Source organism: Chelmon rostratus, chromosome 3, assembly GCF_017976325.1.
Source record: "Chelmon rostratus isolate fCheRos1 chromosome 3, fCheRos1.pri, whole genome shotgun sequence".
NCBI classification, from domain to species: domain Eukaryota; kingdom Metazoa; phylum Chordata; class Actinopteri; order Chaetodontiformes; family Chaetodontidae; genus Chelmon; species Chelmon rostratus.
In genome coordinates, this window is record NC_055660.1 from 13916327 (window position 1) to 13939240 (window position 22914).

Sequence of the window (22914 nt, forward strand, 5' to 3'; positions counted from 1 at the left end):
AGTTGTCTAGTTCTTGCGCTCTGATTGGAGGAGCTCACGTCACTCAAGCTTTGGAGCAAGTCTGGTTGCAGCGTGGCGGTTGTTGATGCCGCTGTCAGAAGTCATTCATCGCAGAGGAGAGCTAGCAGGTAAGCGTTAACAGGCAGGCTGCTTTTCTACGAATTAATGCGATTAGCTAGACTTGAGTGGTAGCTAGCGGTGGCATAGACGAGTATTTGGAGTATTTGTATTAAAAACATAAACTAAAGGGTTTATCGTTGACAGTGTGCGCGCTGCCTCTGGCTTTTAGCTTCGGTATCATGTCAAATTGATTCTGTATAACAAGGAACTCGTGAGCAGCGTGAATGGAGCCACTTCGTCATTTAAATGAGGACCAGCCTTATCTTTCATAGACACTAGGAGGTAATAAGAAGTGGAGAGTTGACCGCTAAACCGTGTTGTCAACTCATGTGATAGCCCAGCTGTTAACAACGATTGTATAACTTGCTGTATCTCAGAGGAAATTGTTTTTTAGACAGCGCAGATCGTTACTCCACTGATCTAACTATAAAATAGATTGTCAACAGCCATAATATGCAATATCCGGGATATGGCATTTGTTGCCAGTCCTGTCCTGTGGATAAAATAAATGATTCATTAATGATGAAAACAATCCTACAGGCTGCCAAACAGGGCAGAGATCATATAGACAGTGCTGTAGATTGTCAGAGTCTTCCATGAGCTCTCTGCTCCTTGTCTCAGGTAACAATGCAGTTCCTGGGCCGGCTGTTGGACACTGTGTCCTCGGTGTCCACCCTCTTCACCAACCCCTACCGGGTCAGGGATGTGCCGCTGGCCGACTACGGTGGAGGTGGCAAAGTCATGCTGAAAGAGGAGGGACGCATGGTCCTGTACAAGAACACCCAGTGCCAGTCATGGGACTGTCTGCTCATGTGCCCTGAGATGCCTACTGTGACTCTGAGGTTAGTATTGATCACATTATGGATCGAGAGATTCGTGTGATACGTGTCATTTGTAGCGTTATACAGACACTGAACTACATTTAAATGTGCAGATGTTAGCTGAAATGTGCATAAGGACGTTTTTAAAATGCAGACTTTTATTAGTTTGTGATTCCATGACCTCCTGCAGATTTGGTCACTACTTTCAGCATACAACAAGTAAATTATTGATTTAGTTTAGATCACTGTTGACCCATAGCTACACCCAACAGAGGACCTCAACTGAATCAAAGCCCTTTATCTTGAACGAATCAGTCCTGGGTCATTCAGTCACAGACCTGAAAGGCAGCATTAAGCAATGATGATAAGAGGGTTTTACAGAGCGCCAAAGCTGAAACCAAACGTCTAATATGTTATAGGGTGTTGTGTTGATGTAAGTTTGGACCTTGCCTCTAATGCAAAGATCATGCAAACTTATCATACAGCATTCCAGTTTACACAGAATATTTAACACTCTTTTGCAAGTGTGCAGAGACTTCTCAAAGCTACATTTGAAACCTGAAAGCTCTTTAAGTCCTTTAATATCACAGAATCTGCAGACATTTGTATTGTGGATAAAAAAGTCTCAAAAAATAATTAGTGGGAAACGAAAGAGAAAACTGGATCTTGTAATCATTGCACTGTGTGAACCAGGCTGTTTCAGGTGGCGTCAGAGGAGGACGCCATGAACTGGTTTCCCCAATATGCCCTCAAGCTTCGTCCTTTCTATGAGACGCTTCCATTGAAGGCTGAGACCGCCCAGCCAATCGTAGACTGCATCCGCAGCCACCCAGACTGGAGTTCGGCCCACATTGCCGTGGAGACAGGCCTGAGAGAGTGCCTCAAACATAACTATGTCCAGAGGTAAGGCGGGAAAAGCTGATGTTGCTTTGTTGCCAAAAGTCCAAAAGACATTCATTTAACAAGGATACAAAGTTGGGAAAAGCAAGTCTTGTCATTTTAGAAGCTATGACCAGCAAGTTTGTCATTTTTGTTTGATGGATCATGTAAATTGTTGTTGATTCATTTTTCTGTAATTGACTAAAGGATGATTTGAAGAACCTTTTCAGCTCTAGTTTCTGGCTCAGGGCAATTTGCCCAGAGATAAGTGCTTCAGGATAAACCTGAATGAAGAGAGGATTATAATGTATAAATGTATTCTGCAGAGACAATAATTGTGAGCAAGTCAGTTTGAGACTGCCAGCTGAATGCAGTCCAATAGATGCTATTAACTGTTTATAATTAGTTCATGACAACACAGCTTTAAAACCCTTCCAGGTTTTAACCTGCAAACTGAGAGTCACTTGACATTACTCTACCCAGTGATAGTAAATATCACACATTAGAAACATTTAGTTGCTATATTTTTTATTCAAAGTTTTGCAAAAAGTCTCTGGTGGACAAGATGTTGGAGTCTTCCGAAAGACATTCATAAATGTTCTTGTCGGAAAATTTAATCTCAAAGACACAATGAGGAAACATGAACATCATGAAAAAGAGGTGAAATTTGATCTTCTTGCATTGAAAAGCTTGTGGGTTGCAGCCAAGTCTTAGATCTCGGATGTTGGAGTTAAAAAGATTCAAAGCTGTCTCTGCTTAAACTGCATTGCGACACAATGATAACATAAATTATAAAATGGGTTAAATGTTCACTATCGTGGTTTAACAATGTGTCTCAAGCAACTCTGAAGTCTCTGCAAGCTCACTTCCAGACTGATTGTAAAACAATGGCTGCCTGAAAGGAACAGAATCAATTAAAACCAGCTATATACAAAATAAAATATCAACTAAACCAAGCAAAATGGCTTTAATGGTTGTGTCGTCTTTTTCCAGTCAGATCAATGCTCGGGATGCATCAGGTCAGACGCCGCTGCACCTGGCATGTGAGCGTGGCGACTCGGCATGTGTGAAGGAGCTGCTGGAGGAAAGCCAGGCTCGCACTGACATCAAAGACCGCAACGGAGAGACGCCCATGCACTGTGCCGCCAAGCAGGACACCCCTGCCATCATCCAGGTGAGACTCAGCAGGCGTGAAGTCTCAGTTACATTTCCCTCTGATGAAATTTTGACCATCATTTGTGGAATGATTTTTCCCGCTGTGTTTCTCACATTTATTTATTTAGTTGATTGACCCAAGTAGGCTGTTCGTTTTTAACAAGTCATGTCCTCTAAACTGCATTGTGTGTGATTTTTCCTCCCTCCACATGCTGTGGTCCTTCACTTCATCCTTCCCTCACTCAGGTCCTGTGCTCGCGGTTGTGCTCGGGGGTGAATGAGCTGAACAACAATGGGGAGACGCCGCTCCATGTGGCCTGCCGTCTCGGACGCATGGAGTCCGTCAAGGCACTGTTGGGCGGTGGGGCCAAGTGTGATGTCGTTGGTGGCGCTGGCTACCCCATCCACGCTGCCATGAAGTACAGCGAGAAGGGGTGAGTACGGTCAAAGATTATGATTTTCAACATGGAGCAGCTCTCTCTTTTCTGTTGTGTGTGGCTCTAGCTGTTGGTACATTTTTAAATGGTCTCTGTAGGTTTTTTAAGTCCAGGACAGTGTAAGTGCAGGGTGTTGAGATGAATGTCTCTTCACGCTCATGCAGTGTCCAAAGTTACTGTTACAGAGCAGCATCCCTGGAGCTAGAAGAGTGTCTGTATTTCCCTCAGTCACACTAAAGATCATCTGGTTTTGCCTCGTTGCCCTGCTGCCCTGCCTCTTCTGATTTTTACACTATGCCTCTAGGACCTGGAATTATTGACTTGAAATAAGACAGTACATAAAAGTGAATCTGATTGATAATTCTAGAGAGTTCCTCTCAACGTACTGCATTAAGTAAACTCACCCCAGTAATATTGTGCCTTTGAGCACATTGGCCATTGAGCCTTTTGATTGGTTATTAAAACTGTCTGCGTGCAAACTAAAACTGCATAGGTCCTATACAAGTCTGTTTAAGAGCGACTGAATGATGCACTTCAGTTAATATGTAGTAAATAGGCCTCTTTTACTTTGTGTTTGACTGTCAGCTGTGTGGAGGAGATCCTCAAAGCGGACCCAGGCCAGCTCCAGGCTGAGGACTCTTTGTATGGAGGGACACCTCTGCACTGGGCCAAAACTGCTGAGGTGAAAAATCTTTCATCAAGTGTTCAGTGGCTAGAAATCCACAGTGAGCTGTTTGAATTACAGCACATGTTGGCCTCCTAGTTGTGCAATTTCAGAGAAATTGTGTTGAAACTTTGATGTTACCACAATGAATTTATGACCTTGGAATCAACCACTTGGAGCTGGAGCAACTATTCCAAAACTCATGTAAATGCAGCACAAATGTATGGCACAGCTCCCAGCCAGTGATAACGGCCTGTAATTGAGTTGCTCTGGATGCTCCGGGGGACCAAACATTCATGACATTCATGTTAGGAATTAGAAATGTGTCAAGAGAATGTAACACAGGCAAGCTTAACATTTGAGGGGAAATATCAAGCAGATGCCTAAATAAATCTTCCTCTCTCTTCGCCAGATGTGTCGTATACTGCTGGAACATGGCTCTGCAGTCAACTACCTCAGTAAGACCGGAGAGAGCCCCCTCCATATCCTGACCAAGAAGGGCCGCTTCGAGGCGGCCATGGTGCTGCTCACCCACGGAGCGAATGCCAACCTGAAGGGCCAGGATGGAAACACAGCCCTGCACCTAGCTATGAAGGTGTGTGTACTAGATATCACCTCTGCCTTGCTCTTACTTTCCGAATTAAAGCAATTACCTCTTAGTGATCATCAAAATGTTCGTGAAAAGGAAGGGAAATGTCAAATGATAATTTAGCAAAGTGGTTGCAACACAGTATTAGCGAGACACTAAAAGATTAAAGCAGTTTTACAGCCCTGATTCCAAAAAAGTTGGGACGCTGTGTCAAACTTCAATAAAAACAGAATGCAATCATTTGTAAACAAGCTGCCCCTTTCATATCCAATCATGATGCTATCACCTGTTGCCAATCAACCTGTTTACCTGTGGAATGTTCCATACAGGTGTTTTTGGATCACAGATTGATAACATCTTAGTGAGTGTCTCAGGTTATGTTTTTTTCTTAATTGTCATTTTGCTGTAGAAATTTTAAAAAGTATTACTGCACCATTTACGTGTCTCTGTATGTTAGATGGACCACATGGAGCTAATCAAAGCTCTTATTGTGTTCGGTGCTGATGTGGAGATCCACAACGACCTGGGAGAGACACCTGGACTCATCGCTGCTCGCACCAGCAAAGGTAAGAGAAAGAGAGAGAGAGAAAGGGATGAGAAAGAGAGCTGTGAAGAGATGAGATGACAGATAAGGGGTCAAGGAGGTGTAATGGACGATAAATTATAGGAAAAGACGAGGAGGAAAATAAGGAATGATGGTGGGTTTATGGTACTTAAAATGCTTGACCGAAGAGGCCAGTTTGAACTGTGTTATAACATGCTAACGTGCCGTGTCCTTGAAATGCATGTGTTCCACTGTAGACGGCAAAGCTACTGCATGAACATGAATGGGTATGTAGTGACTGATTAATAAAAACAGAAACTGTAAGCAATAATTAATGCCTTGTGTCCACATATTAAATCCTGTTTTATAGCTCCTCAGACTAATACATTGTTTTGCGACTGTGAAGAAGCGGCGTTGTTTGAAAGCTTGCAAGGTGCAATAGGTCAACTTCTACTGCAATAAGAAGAAAGAGTTAGAAGAGGAAGGAAACAGAAAAATTTTCAAAATATAATAAAACTCATAATCGGGTCAGTAAACTGTCACTCTTCTCATGTTCACCTCTATCAACAGCAGAGGGCAGTGTTACAAGTGAGTAGCATGTGAAAATATTTCAGCTAAAAGTCTTTGGTCTCACACCTTTGCCAGCATTTCTCTTAAATGGCCAATTGAATGAACACCCCTCTTACACAGTGTCCAAGGTTAAAAATGATTCATCTCACAATCACAAATTTAGACTTTATGATGTGTCTTATTGGACTGCATGAAGGTGTTTCTATTTTTCTGTCCAAGTGGTGTATTATGCATAAAGAAATGTATAATATAGGATGAACCATTGTGGTAGTGAAATTCAGTTTTGACATGAGGCTGTACCCCACGTATTAGATATTTTTGCAGTTCCAGCAGCCCGTAGACATCACTGACTATATAGTGCACCCTTTTAAAAAGAATTGAACATTTAAATGGAAAAATGTTTTGAAATTTCACTTTGATTTCTTACAAAAGATCAGAACATTGTTAGTCCTGCGTCTGCGTTTCTCTGTAAATACAAGATTAATACACAAGCATTTTTATTTTTATATGAATGTTTATGAAAACGCTCACTTGATGCTCTGAAGCAGAGGAGGTGGTAAATGCAATTTGCTGTCATTTATTGATTTTGAGAATGCATGGTAATGGCTAACAGCTTGCTCATGTTCTCTCTTTCTCTCTCTCTCTCTCTCTCTCTCTCTCTCTCTGTCTTCTATCTATCTCTCTACCTTTATCTCCTTATTCTTTCTCTCTGCTTGTTGTGCTGTGTGTGTGCATGTCTAACATGTTGGCTTGCTTGTCTGTGTGTGTTTGTGTTAACATAAAAGGTCCTAATAGAAAGATACTGCTGGACATGCTGTGTAGTGTAGGGGTCCAGCGGTGCCTCCCACCCTCCCCCGGCAGTCCTCCCCCCATCACCAATGAGGCCAAGCCTGCAGGCATAGGTAACACCACCATCCCTCCTTCGACCCTCCCTTTACTGTGTTGTTTCAGCCTTTATTTCATTATATTTTATAATGGGCAGTTTTTGTTTCTCATTTTCCATAATTCTACATTATTATTATTTTGTACATGTACTAATCATTTTACAGTTTGGACAGCTGCAGCTTATATTGTCAGCTAATTTAACATACTCAGCAAGCTATCAAATACCAAAACCCAAACATAAAAGGTGGGTTTTAGTATTCTCTCATATTCCAAAGAGAAGAGACCGATTGTCAGATGAACAGATTTTTGTTGGTCATGTTTAAGTGCTGTGGGATTTTTTTTTTCATCATGGCTTTTTTGTCATAGTTCAACTAATGATCCAACAAATTCAGAGTTTTCTGTGAAACCTCAGCCACAAGGTGTGATGTTATTTTGATACATCAGAACGGGCCGAAAAGAGGAAGCATTGCCCTCACCTCAACACTTTTTATAAGCAACATACTGTGGCAGAGAGTGGCGATGCTCATAATCAGTGTTGGGAGTGACGCGTTATTGTAATTCCACTATTCCACTGACGAAAGACAAACTCTCAACCTATTCCCCCGATTTTCCAGTTAAAATCTAACGTCGCCCAACTTTACAGTTCAGTACAGTTCAGACAGTGAGCGCTTGCTTTGCTATTGTAGCGATTGTAATGTTTCTCATATTAGCCCAAGAAAATGAATCAAATATGATTATTTGTTAACTACTGTAGAGAAGCTCAGTAACATGTACTGTACATCCAGCAGCAAAATAATTCAATTACTTTTGAGAGAAGTAACTAGTAACTGTAAGTAATTACAAATTTTCATGAACTTTCACAACACTGCTAATAATGCAATGACAGTGCTGGCAGTAGAAGTATAGTGGTGTGTAGAAAACCCAGTTGTCCCTTTGCTTTTTCATTCTTTGTGCATGAATTTGATGCCACGTGTTGGTCACATACCAACAACTGTTGTAATTGGCTGACAGGATTTGAGGACATCATGTATGTTGGAGCTGCAGTCAGTGCAATGAGCAGAGGCACGTCTGAAGTGGACGGCCCCAAGATGAAGAAAAAGAAGTAAGAATCTTTAACTTCAGTTTAGCTTAATTTTTATTTATGAATATTTTCACCTTTTTCATGAGTGAATATTGCAGTTCTGGAGACAGTAAAACACTCAGGTATAAAATGTGATTGTGTGGTCTGAATTTTATATGTACCCTCTCCTCTCCTCTGCAGGATGGACAGTCTCCTCTGCCTGGATGGTGGAGGTATTAAAGGCTTGGTGTTGATCCAGATGTTGATTGCTCTGGAGAGAGAGGCTGGTCAGCCCACCAGAGAGCTCTTCGACTGGGTGGCTGGCACCAGCACTGGGGGCATCTTGGCCCTCGCCATAATCCATGGTGTGTGTGTGTGTGTTTTCGTCTTTTATTTGAATGTTTTTAATAATGAATTATTAAAGCGGCAATGATGTATCTTCTATTTGTAGGCAAGTCCATGGAGTACCTGCGCTGCCTGTACTTTAGGATGAAGGAGCAGGTGTTCAAGGGCTCACGGCCTTATGAATCAGCACCACTGGAGGACTTCCTGAAGAAAGAGTTCGGAGAGAACACCAAGATGACAGATGTCCGATACCCCAGGTGACTGTCCATGTTGAATTTGTCCATGAGGCATTACGCAGAAAAGCATGCAGAGGCGCTCTCAAACACACTAACCAGCGAAGCAAATTTTCTGCTTTTGGTAAAAAATGACATCAACCAGCTTTACATACCCTGCTCCTTTGCTGTGATTGGTCGGTTTGAGAAAAATGACTTTGCCAATGTAAAGCGCCACAAAAATGTTCTGGAAAAAGTGACTCAGCTGCTCAGAAATGTGTGCAAGAGCTCTGAAACCACAGAAAAAAAAATTAACGAGTGACCAGATTCTGAAAACAAATTTTTCTGTCATTTGGTGCAATTTCTGTTTTTTTAGGTCATAAAGAGAAGTTAAACCTCTTTTTTATGAGCACAAATGTGGCCTACCATTCACCTCTCCACTCTCTAACAATTACTCTTTCCCCTGTGCACTCATTTATTTGTGTCTGTGCAGGGTGATGGTGACCAGTGTTCTAGCAGACAGACATCCAGGCGAGCTGCACATCTTCAGGAACTATGACCCTCCCTCCGTCCAAAGAGAGCCCCCCTATGCTACAACTGCCACGTTTAAGCCCCTCACCATCCCACAAGGTACTTCAACAAATGGAACAAATTATGTTTGTTGGCCTGCTGCACTGGTGCTCTAATGTTTGTGGAATGAGGTGCAGTGCATTGATACTACCACTGGATGGGGTCAAAGGAAGCAGTTTCCAAACACTACACTTAATATATATCAGGTTATCTGGTATTGATAGTACCCAAACACCACCAATAGAATCATCATCCTGTTCCTGAACAAGGCCAGTTCTGCTGTCTTGTCTGAGGTCCAGCCATGTTGTTGTTGTTCCAGGATGGGAGGATGAGGATGTGTTGATAGTAGGATACACAGAGGAGCCAACCAGAAAGCGTAGGAAGGTGACAGATGAAGGTGTGTGTCTGTGAGTGGGAGACTTCAAGCATTTGAAAGGAAAAGGTCCACAAAGAATTCTATTTTGTCAGTCAAAAGCCCCCCAAATTCTCATTTTTCCATGTTTAAAGGAATAATTCAACATTTTGAGAAATATGCTTTTCAGCTTTCGCCTAGAGTTCAGTGAGCGATTGTAAACACTCTTACGTCTGTTAGAAGTTAACAATATATGTGTTAATGAAATAGATAGTTTTTTTTTTTTTTTTTGCCTTGGGACACAGTGAGGCTAGCTATTTGCCCCTGTCTTTATGTTAAGTTAGCCTGACTGCTAACTGCTGACTAATTGTATTTCCCAAAACCTTTCCTGTAAATGTGATTATAGGTATAATAATACCGTACATGCTTACTCTTACTAGCATAGCAGCAAAAAACATGTTTCAGCCCCTTTCAGCATGGATGGATGTGAATGTTTTGTGAGTGCTAGCAGTCATTCTCTGCAATTTGGAGTCTTAAAGCCTGCACATAAAATCAAAGAGTCCAATTGATTGTTTCATGGCTTTTAAAAATTTTTATGAATTTGTTCTAACACCAGAACAACTTGTGTGGCGAGCGGCCCGCTCCAGTGGCGCTGCCCCAACCTACTTCCGACCAATGGGCCGCTTTCTGGATGGAGGGCTGCTGGCCAATAACCCGACACTGGACGCCATGTCAGAAATCCATCAGTACAATAAAGCCTTCAAAGCAGAGGTATGTGACCTGACAGCTGCAAGTTCACATTCAGTCACTCACACATATGGACTTTTAAAGCATTTGTTCATCTGTCTGCTCCCTTTTTAACTCTATCTTCCTCTCAGGGCCGTGAGAAGGAAATCAAGAAGTTGGGTGTAGTGGTCTCCCTGGGTACAGGTACTGTAAGCCACTTCATTGTGTCTGAACATGGCAGATAAATCTTTTTATGCTTCTCGTGAGTCAAAACTCAGGGGTCACTTTGTGAATCTGAATGTGTTGCGTATCATCCACAATCAGTTTACCCACAGTGAGGTGGGAAGATGTCCTGGTAGAGACTAAAATAGGCTTATGTTGGTAAATCAAGACTGGTGGTAAATCTGTGTCTGTTGGGAAATTAGGAGACTCTGTTATGTTTATTTGCTTAAGAGGCACTGATTCGTGCTAAATAAGTCTCAAATTGCTGACTGCAACTGTCGTAAAGGAGTGTGGAGACCTTTGATGCTTCTATTATCTCCATATTTTTATCTTATTTTCACTTTTACGATGAAGTGGGTTTTATTCTCCATCTTATTTAACATGAAATTTCCATCCCTGTTTTTATGTCCATTCTGTCTTTTTTATGTAAAGCACTTGGTACATGTGATTTATTTGTTGTAAAGAACTTTGAACTGCAGTTCTTATATGAAAGGCTAATACAAATAAAGTGTATCATTATCATTATTATTATTATTATTAGTAGTAGTAATAGTAGTAGTAGCAGTAGTAGTAGTAAGCATAGGCAATTTGATTGTTAGGGTTTTGCAAGTTTTCCAAACAAATCCAGTTACACTAGCACTTTGAGGTAACGTTACATTCAACTGGGACCCTGCTTAATTTTACAAAATTTGTATATAATAATATACATTGTATTTTATATAAAAATCACCTTACAGATGCTTTTCTATTCTTCTCTTCTTCTTTATTCTTCTCAATCCCTCCCCATGTTATGTCTCACCATATTTTCTGTTTCTAGAGGAAATCAAATTTTAATGTCTCGGCAAAGAGTGCGTAGCTTTAGTCAGTGTCTAACATCCATGAGCTACCACATGTCATGTGATGAATGCTGTTTTTCTGAGGTGTCTTTAACGGCCCTGAATTTCCTGTGTATGTCCAGGTAAACCTCCTCAGGTGGTGGTGAGCTCTGTGGACGTTTTCCGGCCCTCCAACCCTCTGGAGCTGGCCAAGAGCTTCGTAGGAGCCAAGGAGTTGGGCAAGATGCTGGTGGACTGCGTGAGTACATCTCATATTAGTTCAACTAATATTCAACTTCAGAGTTGTCTTTTCCACTTTTTATGGAGCCTTTTAATGTTCCTGATATTTAGGACTTGATAACCAATAACAGTGGCATTTCAGAAAGTCTCTTTTTGCTCCTAATTTGGAAAATTACTCTGTTTCTTTTTGACTGGACAGTGTACAGACTCTGATGGCTGTGCAGTGGACAGAGCCAGTGCCTGGTGTGAAATGATCGACACCATCTACCACAGGTCAGCTGACCATGAACCTGCTGCACCGTGGAGATATGATAACACCACTTGACAGTTTTAGAGTCAAGAGGAAGAAAATTTATGCCATCAAACAAGTTTTTAACCCTTAAGTCTGATCATTTGTAGCAATCAAGTCCAGTTATTCAGTTAATGAAACTGCTTATATGGATATGGAAACAAAAAAACCCACAGAGCTATGCATAACACTCAATATTCAAACACAATTCAGCAGGCTTTCATTTGTTTCCTATGTTATTAGTATTTGTCACATTTGAAACTCCCCCCAAATTAGTCTGTTTTATTCTCTTTTGTGCAGATTGAGTCCCCAGTTGTCTCAGGAAGTGATGCTGGATGAGGTGAGTGATGCGGTTCTGGTGAACATGCTGTGGGAAACCCAGATGTACCTGTATGAGAAGAGGGAACACCTGCAGTCCCTGGCAAAGCTGCTGGTGGACAACTAAAGGCGCAAGAAAACCAGAAGGAGAGGCTGCAAAGATGGGACTGTGAGAGCAGAAGAGATGGAGAGTACGAGAGCAAAGGGTAGTCCAGTTAGTGGAGTCAGAGACGAGTGACTGAATGAGGCACAAAGATTAGTGAGCCATGTATCGCGTTCTTAAGACTGTAACGTCTGTGTTGGTGTGCTCTTTCTTTAAGGTAAACATCCTTGAGACGATGTGACCACAGTGACTTTGATATTCAAACTGAAATGTCAGTACACAGTAGCAAATGTGTAAAACAGGACATACAATGAAAACTAACACAGAAAAACCACTGACTTAATGTAGCCTGTTGAAAGGCCAGTTATATGTAGCATCATGTGACCGTATCACTATCGTGGTTCATGAAGTTTATGGTTTGTGTTGGAACCAGTGAAGGAGAGTGTAAAGTTGTCCCGGCTTTTGTATTTGAATACGAAGGAAATGTAAGAGGAAGTGACATCAACCAAATCAAACTAAAAGTAGCACAGACTGACCGCGACTCTGTCAGCCAACCGTTGCCCTCGCCCACACTTATATATTGGCTAACAGAGTCAGAACATGTTTGAATTTTGATTGGTTGTGATATAATCACTTGATAACACTCCTCCTTATCCCCCCTTGTCTTCTCTGCTTTTTTACCCAAGTAGCTTTCATCATATGGCCTTTTCCATAAGGCCATATGATGAAAGGGACCTTGCAGTACAACTGCAAAATCTGCAGTGTACTGTAACATAGCATTGATGATGGTGACAGTGAACCAGTTCTGCCTTATGTGTCTGGGACCCAAATTTGTACCTTTGTTTTCTGCACAACACATTTTCATGCCTTTATTGTGTAAATTATTTGTACTGGCTTTCAACACAATGTTGACTTTACATCCACTGATAAGTTGCTTGCACTCACCTCTCTGTCTACTGTTCAAGTGTATTGAGCACATACATGTTTTTAACATGCACTGTTACAACTGGACTTGAAACTAGACTTGAATTTTCAGGTGACTTGAAGGACTAAGAAACAGAAAACACACTGCTACTTGCACAACATAAACTAGAAGTTGCAAATTATTTCCTATGTATTTTGTATTTGAAATAATCACTGAAGTGTATACTAGTATGGTAATAAAATATATGAATATGGACTAAATTCATATCCATGACTTGTTGCTTGCTGTACCACTATGCCTTTTATTCAAGTAGCTAAGTATAAACATAAGATAGCAACGCAAATTCTTTAATTCTAGATAGCGAAGTAGCTAGAGTTATCATTAGCTAGCATTAGTGCAACATCGTTACGCGGTTGTTAGCCATGAATACATCCGTGTTGCTAGCATGACACAAGACAAGTCAACCGTGAACTGCCTTAGTTGCTTGGCAACAAAGAAGGCATTTAGCTCTTTTAAAGCCATTGATCCAGTTAGCTACCTAGCAGCTACCTGTAACCTGTGTTTTTGTTTTTAAGCACAAAGCTCATAAGAGGCATTGCTGCTTCTGTAGAAAAACACTGGGCCTGCTCTTCTGATTGAGGTGTTTTGCTTTTGCTTGGCAGGCTTAGCACTTTTGGTCGACTCATGGTCATTACAACCAATCACTTGGAATGTGAAAGATGCTCACTCAAGGGTCGTGTTGGACTTAAAGTTAACAACAGCATAAGCGACATGCTCCGGCTCTCTGGACTGATGTGGCTTGACGGTAGAATAAGCAGGATCAGTCTGGGTCTTAGAGAAGTAGACTCTGCTATAGTGGAGCTCCTCCTCTGCTGGTACAGCTGAAATACTTTCATCCGGAGGAGCAGGGTTTAGCTGATGAGGAGACAAGGCGAAAAATGATAAACCTCAACACTAAAAACTGCACTGATGACATGTCTGGGGAGGCAAAGCAGTTTTTGAATGGGGCATTACACACTGAATATTCACTGGCAGGAATAATTCTAAGTTAACAGCCTTAGAAATAATAATGATTCTGTCCAAATAAGCTTGCTAATAAAACTGAAAACAATTATGTACAGACCACCTAACTTTATTAGAGCTTTTAGAGACAGAGTAATCCTCATCACATCACTGATGAATGACATGACTGAATATATATTCAATAAATGGCTGATTGGCCTGTTAGTGTATTGGCAAACTAACGTAGCTTTTGCCCGCAGTGCATTGTAGAAGTAATTTTACATCCCACATAGCCAAAATGGGAGCCATATATACAGTTTAATGACACAGTGTACTTCTGTGTCAGTAGAATGACAACAATGTGTGGGTTTTTTGGTTCCTTTGCTGTCAAGATTTTGAAATGTTACGGCCGTGTTGTTAAGAGCTGCTGAAATGTCTGATCTTTACCTGCTCAGTGTTGCCTGTTGCTTCAGTTTTAGGAGATCGACCTGAAGTCCTCTTTCTTCTGGGTAGTGAAATGAATGAATGTCTACATGGACAAGTGATTTTAGACTAGAAAGTGGATGTCATGATCTGCACCAGAGGACAGTGTTACTCACCTAATCCATAAGAAGACAGTGAGAAGTATGATAACCAGGAGAACAGCAGCGGCTCCTGCTGCTGCTGCTGCTAATGTTTGTTTCATTGTGATATTTTGGACAGCCAGAGTTTTTTCTCTGGAGATGATGTTTCTTGTGCCGGCATTGACAGCACAGGAGTAGCTTCCTGCATTCTGACTGCTGACTGGGTCTAGAACCAGCTGTTTGTTCTGGTTCTCTGGTAGGGTCAGAGGTCGACTGTTCAGGTACCACATGTAGTTTGTGTTGTCAGTCAGAGGGCAACTGGTGCTGCAGGTCAGTGTGACTCTCTGACCCTCTGTCACCACTGCAGCAGGGGCACACTTCACTTTCAGACCTGAAACATGGTTTGATTGTTCAGTAAATGTCAAAGAGACGTATTAGTCCTCATAATTAAATAACAAGAGGTTTTTTGTCTTTTAAAACAAGGCAAAAATACTCATAAAACTATTTTCTGAAAGGATTTCCTGAAGGAATATGTCAGATATGCTCAAACATAAAGAACAAGTGCTTATAGCTGTGTGCCAGAATAGATCATTTGTTGTTGCCCACAAAAAACAAACAGACAAAAAAAAGTGTTTCATTGCTGTTCCAAAAGTGTCTCGTGAACGTTTTCTGTCTTTCCACATTGACGGGTAAATTAATACAAATAGAGGCTGGGGAATCCTGGCAAGAATCCAGGTTTAAGCTTTTTCCACATTGGCTTCACTTCAGACTCAGACCCAGAGGCTACGTCCACTGTTTATGCAGTCTGTCGCTAAGGTTAAAAGACAGGATGCAAACCCAGATCTCTGGTGCTGAAGTCACAACCTAACTATCCTCATAGAATAAGACTTTCTGAAGTGATAGCATCTCACTAGTTCTCCTCCACCTTTGCTACTTTGAGAGGAACAAAGAAAAAAAAAAACACTGATTCGGCTCTGGATATTTTGATGACCCCTGTGGAGGAATCATTTTGGGACTGATCTCCAGACAAGCCAAACAACAACACTGGTGCCATCTGCATCGCATGTATTCTACAGAATTACCTGTGACGACAAGAGTCACTCCAGGAAGGTCACACTGTTTCCATCCGACGTTTTGTTGGCTGGGTCTGAATGCGTATTCTGCCGAGTCATTCTTTTTCAGGTTATTGATTCTCAGGATGTGCTGATTCTTCCTGTTGTCATGATACTCCACAAGACCTGCAACCTTAGTCAGCTCCTCAACCTTTCCACTTCTCTTTAATTTATACCAAAATTTAAACTTTGGCAGCTGCTGGTTGGGATGAGAATATTGACTTGAAATGTCCACTGAAGAGCCTTGCAGAGCACAGATTCTCCTGCTGACATAATTCACACTCCAGCAGTTCTTATCGTGAGGGCCTGAAATATGGATGGAAGACAAGAGGCAGTTTCACTTTAAGTAGCCTCTAAAGTTACTTTAAGCAGTTCTTACCCACCCGACCTGAAATGTCATTACTCATGGGTCATGAGTTAACAAACAGTGCGTCCCAATCTCTCAGATTTTTGTGGACATAAAAAATGGAAAATTAAATGTGTTTTCTTTTCATCTTGAGGGGGATCATTTTACAGCCAGGAAAATCAGATTAAAAAAAACCCAGTTTTTTCTTTTTGCATTTCTTCAATGTGCGCATGCACAGTGCTCCTCACATACACCCATGTGCATTCAGAGTCAAAGGAAAATGTTTTAAAGCATTTTTTTCTACTTGTAAAAGTAAATTTCTTAATGCTGTGCAATGCAAACTGTTATAAGGCCAGGTTCAATTTTTAGTTGTTTTATGACAAGACAGTGCTCCTGTTTTTCCCTGACTGTCACTTTAGAGACATCCAGTGTCACCAGCACAGTTTCATTACTGATTTGCCAGAAAACAAAACAAAACAAAAAACCACAGACTTCTTCACTATTTTTTCTTTTTTCTATGTTCTTGTCAGGGAGGCTGGGTTTAAGGGGAACTGAACCCAAATGCAGACACACAAGGGGGCGCTAGGTTCAACTAATAAATTTATTAAGCTCAGAGAACACACAAGACAACCAAAACTCAGGGAACTAATGACTAACGACACACAAGGGTAACTGAATTAACACAACAACAACGTATCACAGGGAAAGACAACACATTAACACAAGACACATGAAAGCAAGGGACGAGACTATGAATAACTACCAATGAATAAAAATAAAGAACAGAAGACGCTCCCGAAGGAGGAAAACACAAAGGGGTGTGAACAACGCGGCTGACTAACTAAAAGAACTTGGTAAGAGAAACAACTCAAAATGCACTCCTAGCAAATTGAGGAACAAGAATCTGAATAACAAAAGTAAATAAACAGAAAATCGCTCTTAAATGAGGAGAATAAATCGGCTAAACTATAACTTAAGACAAGAACACAGAAACTAGATTATAATGTAACAAACAAATAACACTATGAAAAGAACATGGCAGGGAACGAAAACTAACGAGGGAAACGCAGACAACAATAAGGACGGGGACTCTACATAAGACAAGACATGAACAAAGACAAGAACAAGGCGATAAACAAACCAGAACTGTGGCAACTAAAGACAAAGTCGAAACAAGGAACAACTCAAACCTTAAACGGAACACGGACAGGAACAAAGGAAACGCAACATGAAACACTTTCATGAAACAAGACAACACTCACTAAGGAACTAGGGTAGAACTATGACTATGGTGAAGATTGTTGGCAGCAAGGTTACACAGACAATGACCCGACAAAGACTGGGGAAAAGACACGGACTTAAATACACAAGGGATGAACACTAATGACACACAGGTGGAAACAATCAGACAATCACACGGGAGGGAAAACACAGGAAGTAAAGCAACACAAAGACACATGACATGAACCTTCAAAATAAAACAGGAAGTAACAAAACCCAGGCAAAGATGAGACACAATGGGGAACTTAACAAATTACAAACAAGACAGGGCAAGGGTAGAGACTAAGACAATACAGAACTTTAAACATGGCATGGCATGACTGAGACAATGGCAAGGATCAACAAGAGAAAACTAAACAAAACTGCCGTGCATGGCACGGGTCATGACAGTTCTAGATTGAATCAAATAATTTAATGAAAGGATGATGTAAAACTGAACTACAACATTAAACTATACAGCGTTCCTGTTGTTTTCTTCACCTCTATGATGCTGCAGCATTATTCAGATCATTAGTGGCACGAGGCAATGCACGAGCCTTGCCATACTTTTCCTAGAGACTTCATTCAAACTTTAAAACATAGATAATTTTGTCGATAATTTTGTCGACTCAAAATGAACCTCGGCTCACTCGACCATCTGAAGACCATAAAGTTTCTCAAAAAATGCTCAGAATTTCTGCCCCTAGAGTGGGTGATGTCATCAGCTAGAGTGCAAGAGGCAGTGAGAAATCGCCTGATTTTTTTTTTTTTTTTTTAACTGCCATAAACTCCAAACGGTGATTAGGAGACACATCATTTTTGGATCCTTTTGTAGCCTCTGATTTAAATTTTAAAGGGTTAGCCTCCACCAAATTTAAATAAAGAGGGATTTTGCACCAGCTGCCCTGCTCTGCTGCTCCATGTAAGCCAATACTCCATGCTCCATGTAAGGTGTGCTCCAACACACCTGATTCAAATGCTCAGCTCGTTCCTGGTTACTCTGCTTAGGCCTGATAACGAGCCATTCATTTGAATCAGGTGTGCTGGAGCAGGGATACATCTAAAACATGCAGGGCAGTGGTACTCCAGGACCAAGCTTGAGAAACAGTGGTATAGATAACACCAGCAGCCCCCTCGTGCCACTGTCAAAATTTTGGCGGCGCCAGAATTGTCTAGTTTTATTTTTTATTGCCTTTCGTGTATTTAGATTTATGACACCAGTCATAAGTTAAAACAGGCTACACAGTATCTTCTCATAGTACTCACAGACTTCAGCAGACAGCAGATCCTCAAGGCCTTTTACAGCACAGGAGATGCTTTTAGCGGAATAGTAGGATATCCTTTGATTCTCAGTGTATGTGATTAAACATCCCCCTTTGTACCACCTATAGGCAGTTCGGGAGTCAGTCAGAGGACAGCTTGTGTGACAGGTTAGAGAGCTCTGTGCAGGAGACTTTTTAACTTGTACTTCTGTTAGGAGACAATAGTTTTCATCAGTTTCTGTAATATGTTGAAGTGTATAACTTAATAAATGAATGGAATGAATAATCAATAGGCCTAAAAATAATTACAGAACTGAACTCACTGTGCCAACGAGGAGGCAAAAATAAATTTTTTCAACAAAGCAAAGCTGGCACAGAACAATTAAAATAAATGATGATGTCATCATGCTTACTCATCTCTTCTGTGAAAAATCATCTTTAAAGGGATTCGAGTTGTGAGGTTGAGAGGAGTGTTTGTGTGTTTGTTTGTGGAATCTTAACCTCTGGGATATGTGATGGAGCAGGGCTCATCCACTGATTTCTGCTTATACAGACACATTCTCCCTTTAGCGTAGGTCACGGTAAAGCAAGTCGACGTGACAGAATCTGGACAAAAAGAATACATATTTTGGTACAATATTTTGATTGGTGTTCAGAGTCGCGGTACTTCAAAAGCTTTAGAATTAAAGGTTCCAGTGCCTCATTATATATATAATACAATTCTCGAAAGTATGAAAAGATTTTGGAACATGACAAGAAGCCAAACGTGCTCACTCACCCACAGAGACTTCAGGGGCTCTGAGATCCTTGTAGCCTTTGATAGCACAGGAGTACCTGACTGCTTCCTCACTGCTGACCAGATGTTGGTACCAGGGAGACCAGTCCTGATAGAGAAACTTTCTGTTCTTGTACCAGATGTAGGCTGCAGGGTTTTCAGTCAGAGGGCAGCTGGTGCTACACATCAGTGTTACTGTCTGTCCCTCTGTGGTGGGAATCACCTTCACCTGCAGGTCTTAGAGGATGATGATGAATAAAATAAGATTGATATACAGATGTCAGTATTAATAAATTACTGCCACTGTACCTGCAACACTGAGCTCAATTTCAGCGTGGCAACATGGGTGTGGTTCATCAGGACTCGTTCTGCAGCAGTAAAAGTTTGCATCACTCTCTCTCAGATCATTGATTGTTAGAGTCGGGTGATTTTCTTCAGACATGTTGTACGTTACACGATTTCCATCTACAGAGAGCTCCCTCTGAACACATTTAGATCCTTCCCGGTGTTCAGTGTACCATTTCATGCTTGAAGTGGGCTTTTCAGCCGAGCAGGGCAGATCCACTGATGAACCCTTCAAGGCACAGATGCCGTTTGCTCGTCCCTGAACCCCTTTAACAAAAGCAGACAGATCAGATTTTTGACTTTATGAATCTTGCGTTCTATAAAGTAAGGCCATTTGAAAAGCTCATTCCTTCAGATGAAGTGATAATCTTGAGAGCTGAAATTTAATAATGCCTTTTTTAGTAACATTTTCTACAATTCTACAACTCCTATACTTTTTTTCTTACAGTTTAAAGCTATATAACTCCTTATCTTTACATACGAAAGCATAAATGATTATTCATACCTGAGACGTACAGGATAAAACCCATAAACACACATCCAACTTCAGCTAGCAACATTGCCGTCATACTCTTTAGGCTCCTAATCAGAAGGGTTTTGCGTCAGCCTCATCACAACTGCTGCATTCATGAAAACTCATCCAAAAAGAAATAAAAAAAATCAACCAGTATTTGAAGTCAGGTCTTACAACCTAAAGGTTGGAGAGGACTGTTGACAGTATGAGGCTATGCATCTGATATAACAACTTCACTTCCTTCCACATTCAGTGATGATTCTTCTTTGGAACAGGAAACCACAAGTGAAGACTAAAAACGTTTTTTTACTACAATATATCATCTCTTTACTCTCTTTTCATTTCTTTTTCCTATTTTTTTTGCCTAGTTTATGGTCTCATCTAGTCTTTTCCATTTAGAGTTATCATACAGTTAATTATTTTGTATAAGAATGCATAAACAATTGCTAATATTTGACATGTACGGGATGGCTTTCAGCTTTCAGCCTCTAATCAGAAGCTGAATTTATACAAGCGCATCCAAAAAAGGGTAAAGGGACAGAATGTACTGTTGGGTAATCCGTGAGTAGTTCACTCAACACGCAGCTCTGAAAATAAAAGCAAACATCCTTCCTCTTATCAATTTATCAACCCTTCCACACCTCTCACACCACACTTTAAACCAGCAGAAATTACTGGCCCTCATCAAAATGTCTCCACCAGCAAAACCGAGTCCTCCCACTTTGTCTTTGCTGTACATTCAGAGCTTAAACAGACATACATACAGAAAGAAAAATGTGTGCATCAGCTCATATAAGATGTGCACGAGGAGAAGCTGCCTCCTCATTTTGCTTTTAATCTCAGTTGGTAATTTGTTCTCTAGAGGGCGCTGTCATCACAGCACATGATCTCAACAGTCAGTGAAACAAATTCAGGGTGCTATGCTGCTGAGGCATTTGGTTATCTTTTCTCAACGCCCTTGTGGGTTGTGTTCATACTTTCCACTGTTTGCTGGTCAGCTGATGTTCATGGGAAATGTGACAGAAGATCTCTCAGAATAGTACGGATATTTACCACCTGTTATGGTGGGTACCCATAGGTAACAGGTACAGTGTGTGTGTGTGTGTGTGTGTGTGTGTGTGTGTGTGTGTGTGTGTGTGTGTGTGTGGTTGGTTAATAGTAAACAGCTGATCATGGTTACTGCCAGACCTAAGCAGTTCCCAGTCATAACATAATGAAGAAACAGGAAGCCTTGTACGCCATATGAGAAATATGAATAATAATAGATAATAATCGAAATTATTCTTCAAATATAATTATCATGAATTTTTCTTTGTGATCACTATTAGAATAGGTTTAAGCACTTCATGTTGTAAGTTTCATGTCAGCATTAGAATCAGACTTTCATAAAAGAAACCATAAATGCATTCTCAATCAGGTGTTACCTGCTACCAGCAGGCGAGCACGTTTAAAAAAACATGGAAATAAAACTGCACACCTGCATCTGTTTATACGGTTTATCAGGAGCAGCTCTTATCAGGATTTCAAGGTGAACTTTTATTCTTGAGATAAACTGGGGTTTGATAATGTCACATAAAAAGATCTTTCTGTACGCACATTTATATTGTGGGATTCTGTGCTGTGATCTTTTTTGTAGCTGTCTGTGTCGGTCCCACAGTGAATATACATGAGTACAGAAAATATGTAGAAAGAAACTGATTCATCAAACCTGTATTAAATGATTTTTTGTCGACTTGGGAGAAGCGGAACATGCTGTAAACCCAGTTATCTTAATAATGTTATCACCTTATTAAGTTGATATGACGACCTAGTTAGCAAACAGAGGTTTATGTGCACACCGAGCAGACACAGAGGAACATTAACATTCATGCGGAGTTATGTAAGGTCAATATTCGCTTGCCCTTCAGCTTTGTTTTGCTTTCCACCAACTCTTGAGAGAAACATCTAGCTCTTTGGCTGCTAAATGCTCCAGTATGTTCACCAGCTGGTTGCTAACTTTGTCTACCATTTGGTGCTGGGTTGGTAGTTTAATGTGGGTCTTTAGAGCTTTACTGACGAAAAACAGCTGCCTGCTGTGGCTGAAAATGATGCTGATGAGCGTGAATAGAAGCAGTGAAGCAAAACAAATAGCTAAAGGACACTAAAGCTGCCTGTAGAGATGAACTGCAGAGTGTGGTGATAACTCCTTGGGCTCATCACGTCAAATGACCTCTTTCATGTTACACAGTCATTTGATCTCTTGTCAGTATAAAGAATTGATTAGAACAGCTTTAAGTTCAGGTTCAATAGCTCATGTGTCGAAAAACAAAAGCAAAAACTATTTTTTTTTTTACTGTTGCCACTAATGTTCTTGATGCTAAACACCACCAGCCAGATTAGTGTGTGCCTCTACCAAGCCTCATCAGCATTTCTAACTTCTCCCTCTGCGGTTCACCCTCCACCCACTCATGTTCAGCCCCTCCAGCTCAGGCTTGTCGAGCACTTGTCTCTGTCTCACCCAGGACTTTTAATGACTTCTCTGCAAAGACATGGAGGATAATAATGCAGGCTGATGAAAAGGAGAGCGGAGCCAGGCTACTTCATGTCTCGACACAGGTGAGAATCTCTTGTGTTGCCGCCATCACCTGCTGGCGAGTTGGAAAGCAGGTAACAACATAACAACGCTGTATAATTAATGCATAAACACACGAAAGTATGCTCCAGTTTTGCTCACTTTGCCAAAAAAAAGATGTCAAATTAATACTGTCTCGGGCGCTGCATTCCAGTGTAGACTTTGGCATCAGATTTTTACATTTTGAAATACCTGTGAGCTTTCTAGTTGATTAAAAAGCCATTAGTGGCAGCTACGATCAAAGACATTTTGTTTGACTGTGTATACACATACCTGTGAGACA

General features: G+C 41.0%; 2 protein-coding genes across 3 annotated transcripts; one reads left to right on the plus strand and one right to left on the minus strand.

The window, feature by feature from the left end:
* Positions 1-74: 74 nt before the first annotated feature.
* On the plus strand, positions 75-13098 carry pla2g6 (phospholipase A2, group VI (cytosolic, calcium-independent)). Its single transcript, XM_041933105.1, has 18 exons — positions 75-128; positions 742-962; positions 1635-1844; positions 2814-2994; positions 3222-3409; positions 3998-4094; positions 4489-4671; positions 5123-5231; positions 6565-6681; positions 7676-7766; positions 7926-8089; positions 8176-8326; positions 8775-8911; positions 9820-9974; positions 10082-10133; positions 11110-11225; positions 11406-11479; positions 11796-13098. Exons 2-18 carry the CDS (start codon positions 748-750, stop codon positions 11938-11940), a joined length of 2385 nt encoding a protein of 794 aa, XP_041789039.1. The 5' UTR covers positions 75-128; positions 742-747; the 3' UTR covers positions 11941-13098.
* Positions 12748-20129, minus strand: LOC121603849. 2 transcript variants are annotated; one of them, XM_041933109.1, is made up of 9 exons: positions 20012-20129; positions 19471-19773; positions 19165-19398; positions 18888-18992; positions 18391-18594; positions 15489-15824; positions 14443-14797; positions 14291-14348; positions 12748-13756 (listed from the first exon to the last, which is right to left on the minus strand). In XM_041933109.1, the coding sequence occupies exons 1-9, from the start codon at positions 20073-20075 to the stop codon at positions 13565-13567; spliced, it is 1851 nt and encodes a 616-aa protein (XP_041789043.1). In that variant the 5' UTR covers positions 20076-20129; the 3' UTR covers positions 12748-13564. The 2 variants fall into 2 exon arrangements, with proteins under 2 accessions (XP_041789043.1, XP_041789042.1); XM_041933108.1 differs by having other exon boundaries at positions 14291-14372.
* Between the last annotated feature and the right edge of the window lie 2785 nt (positions 20130-22914).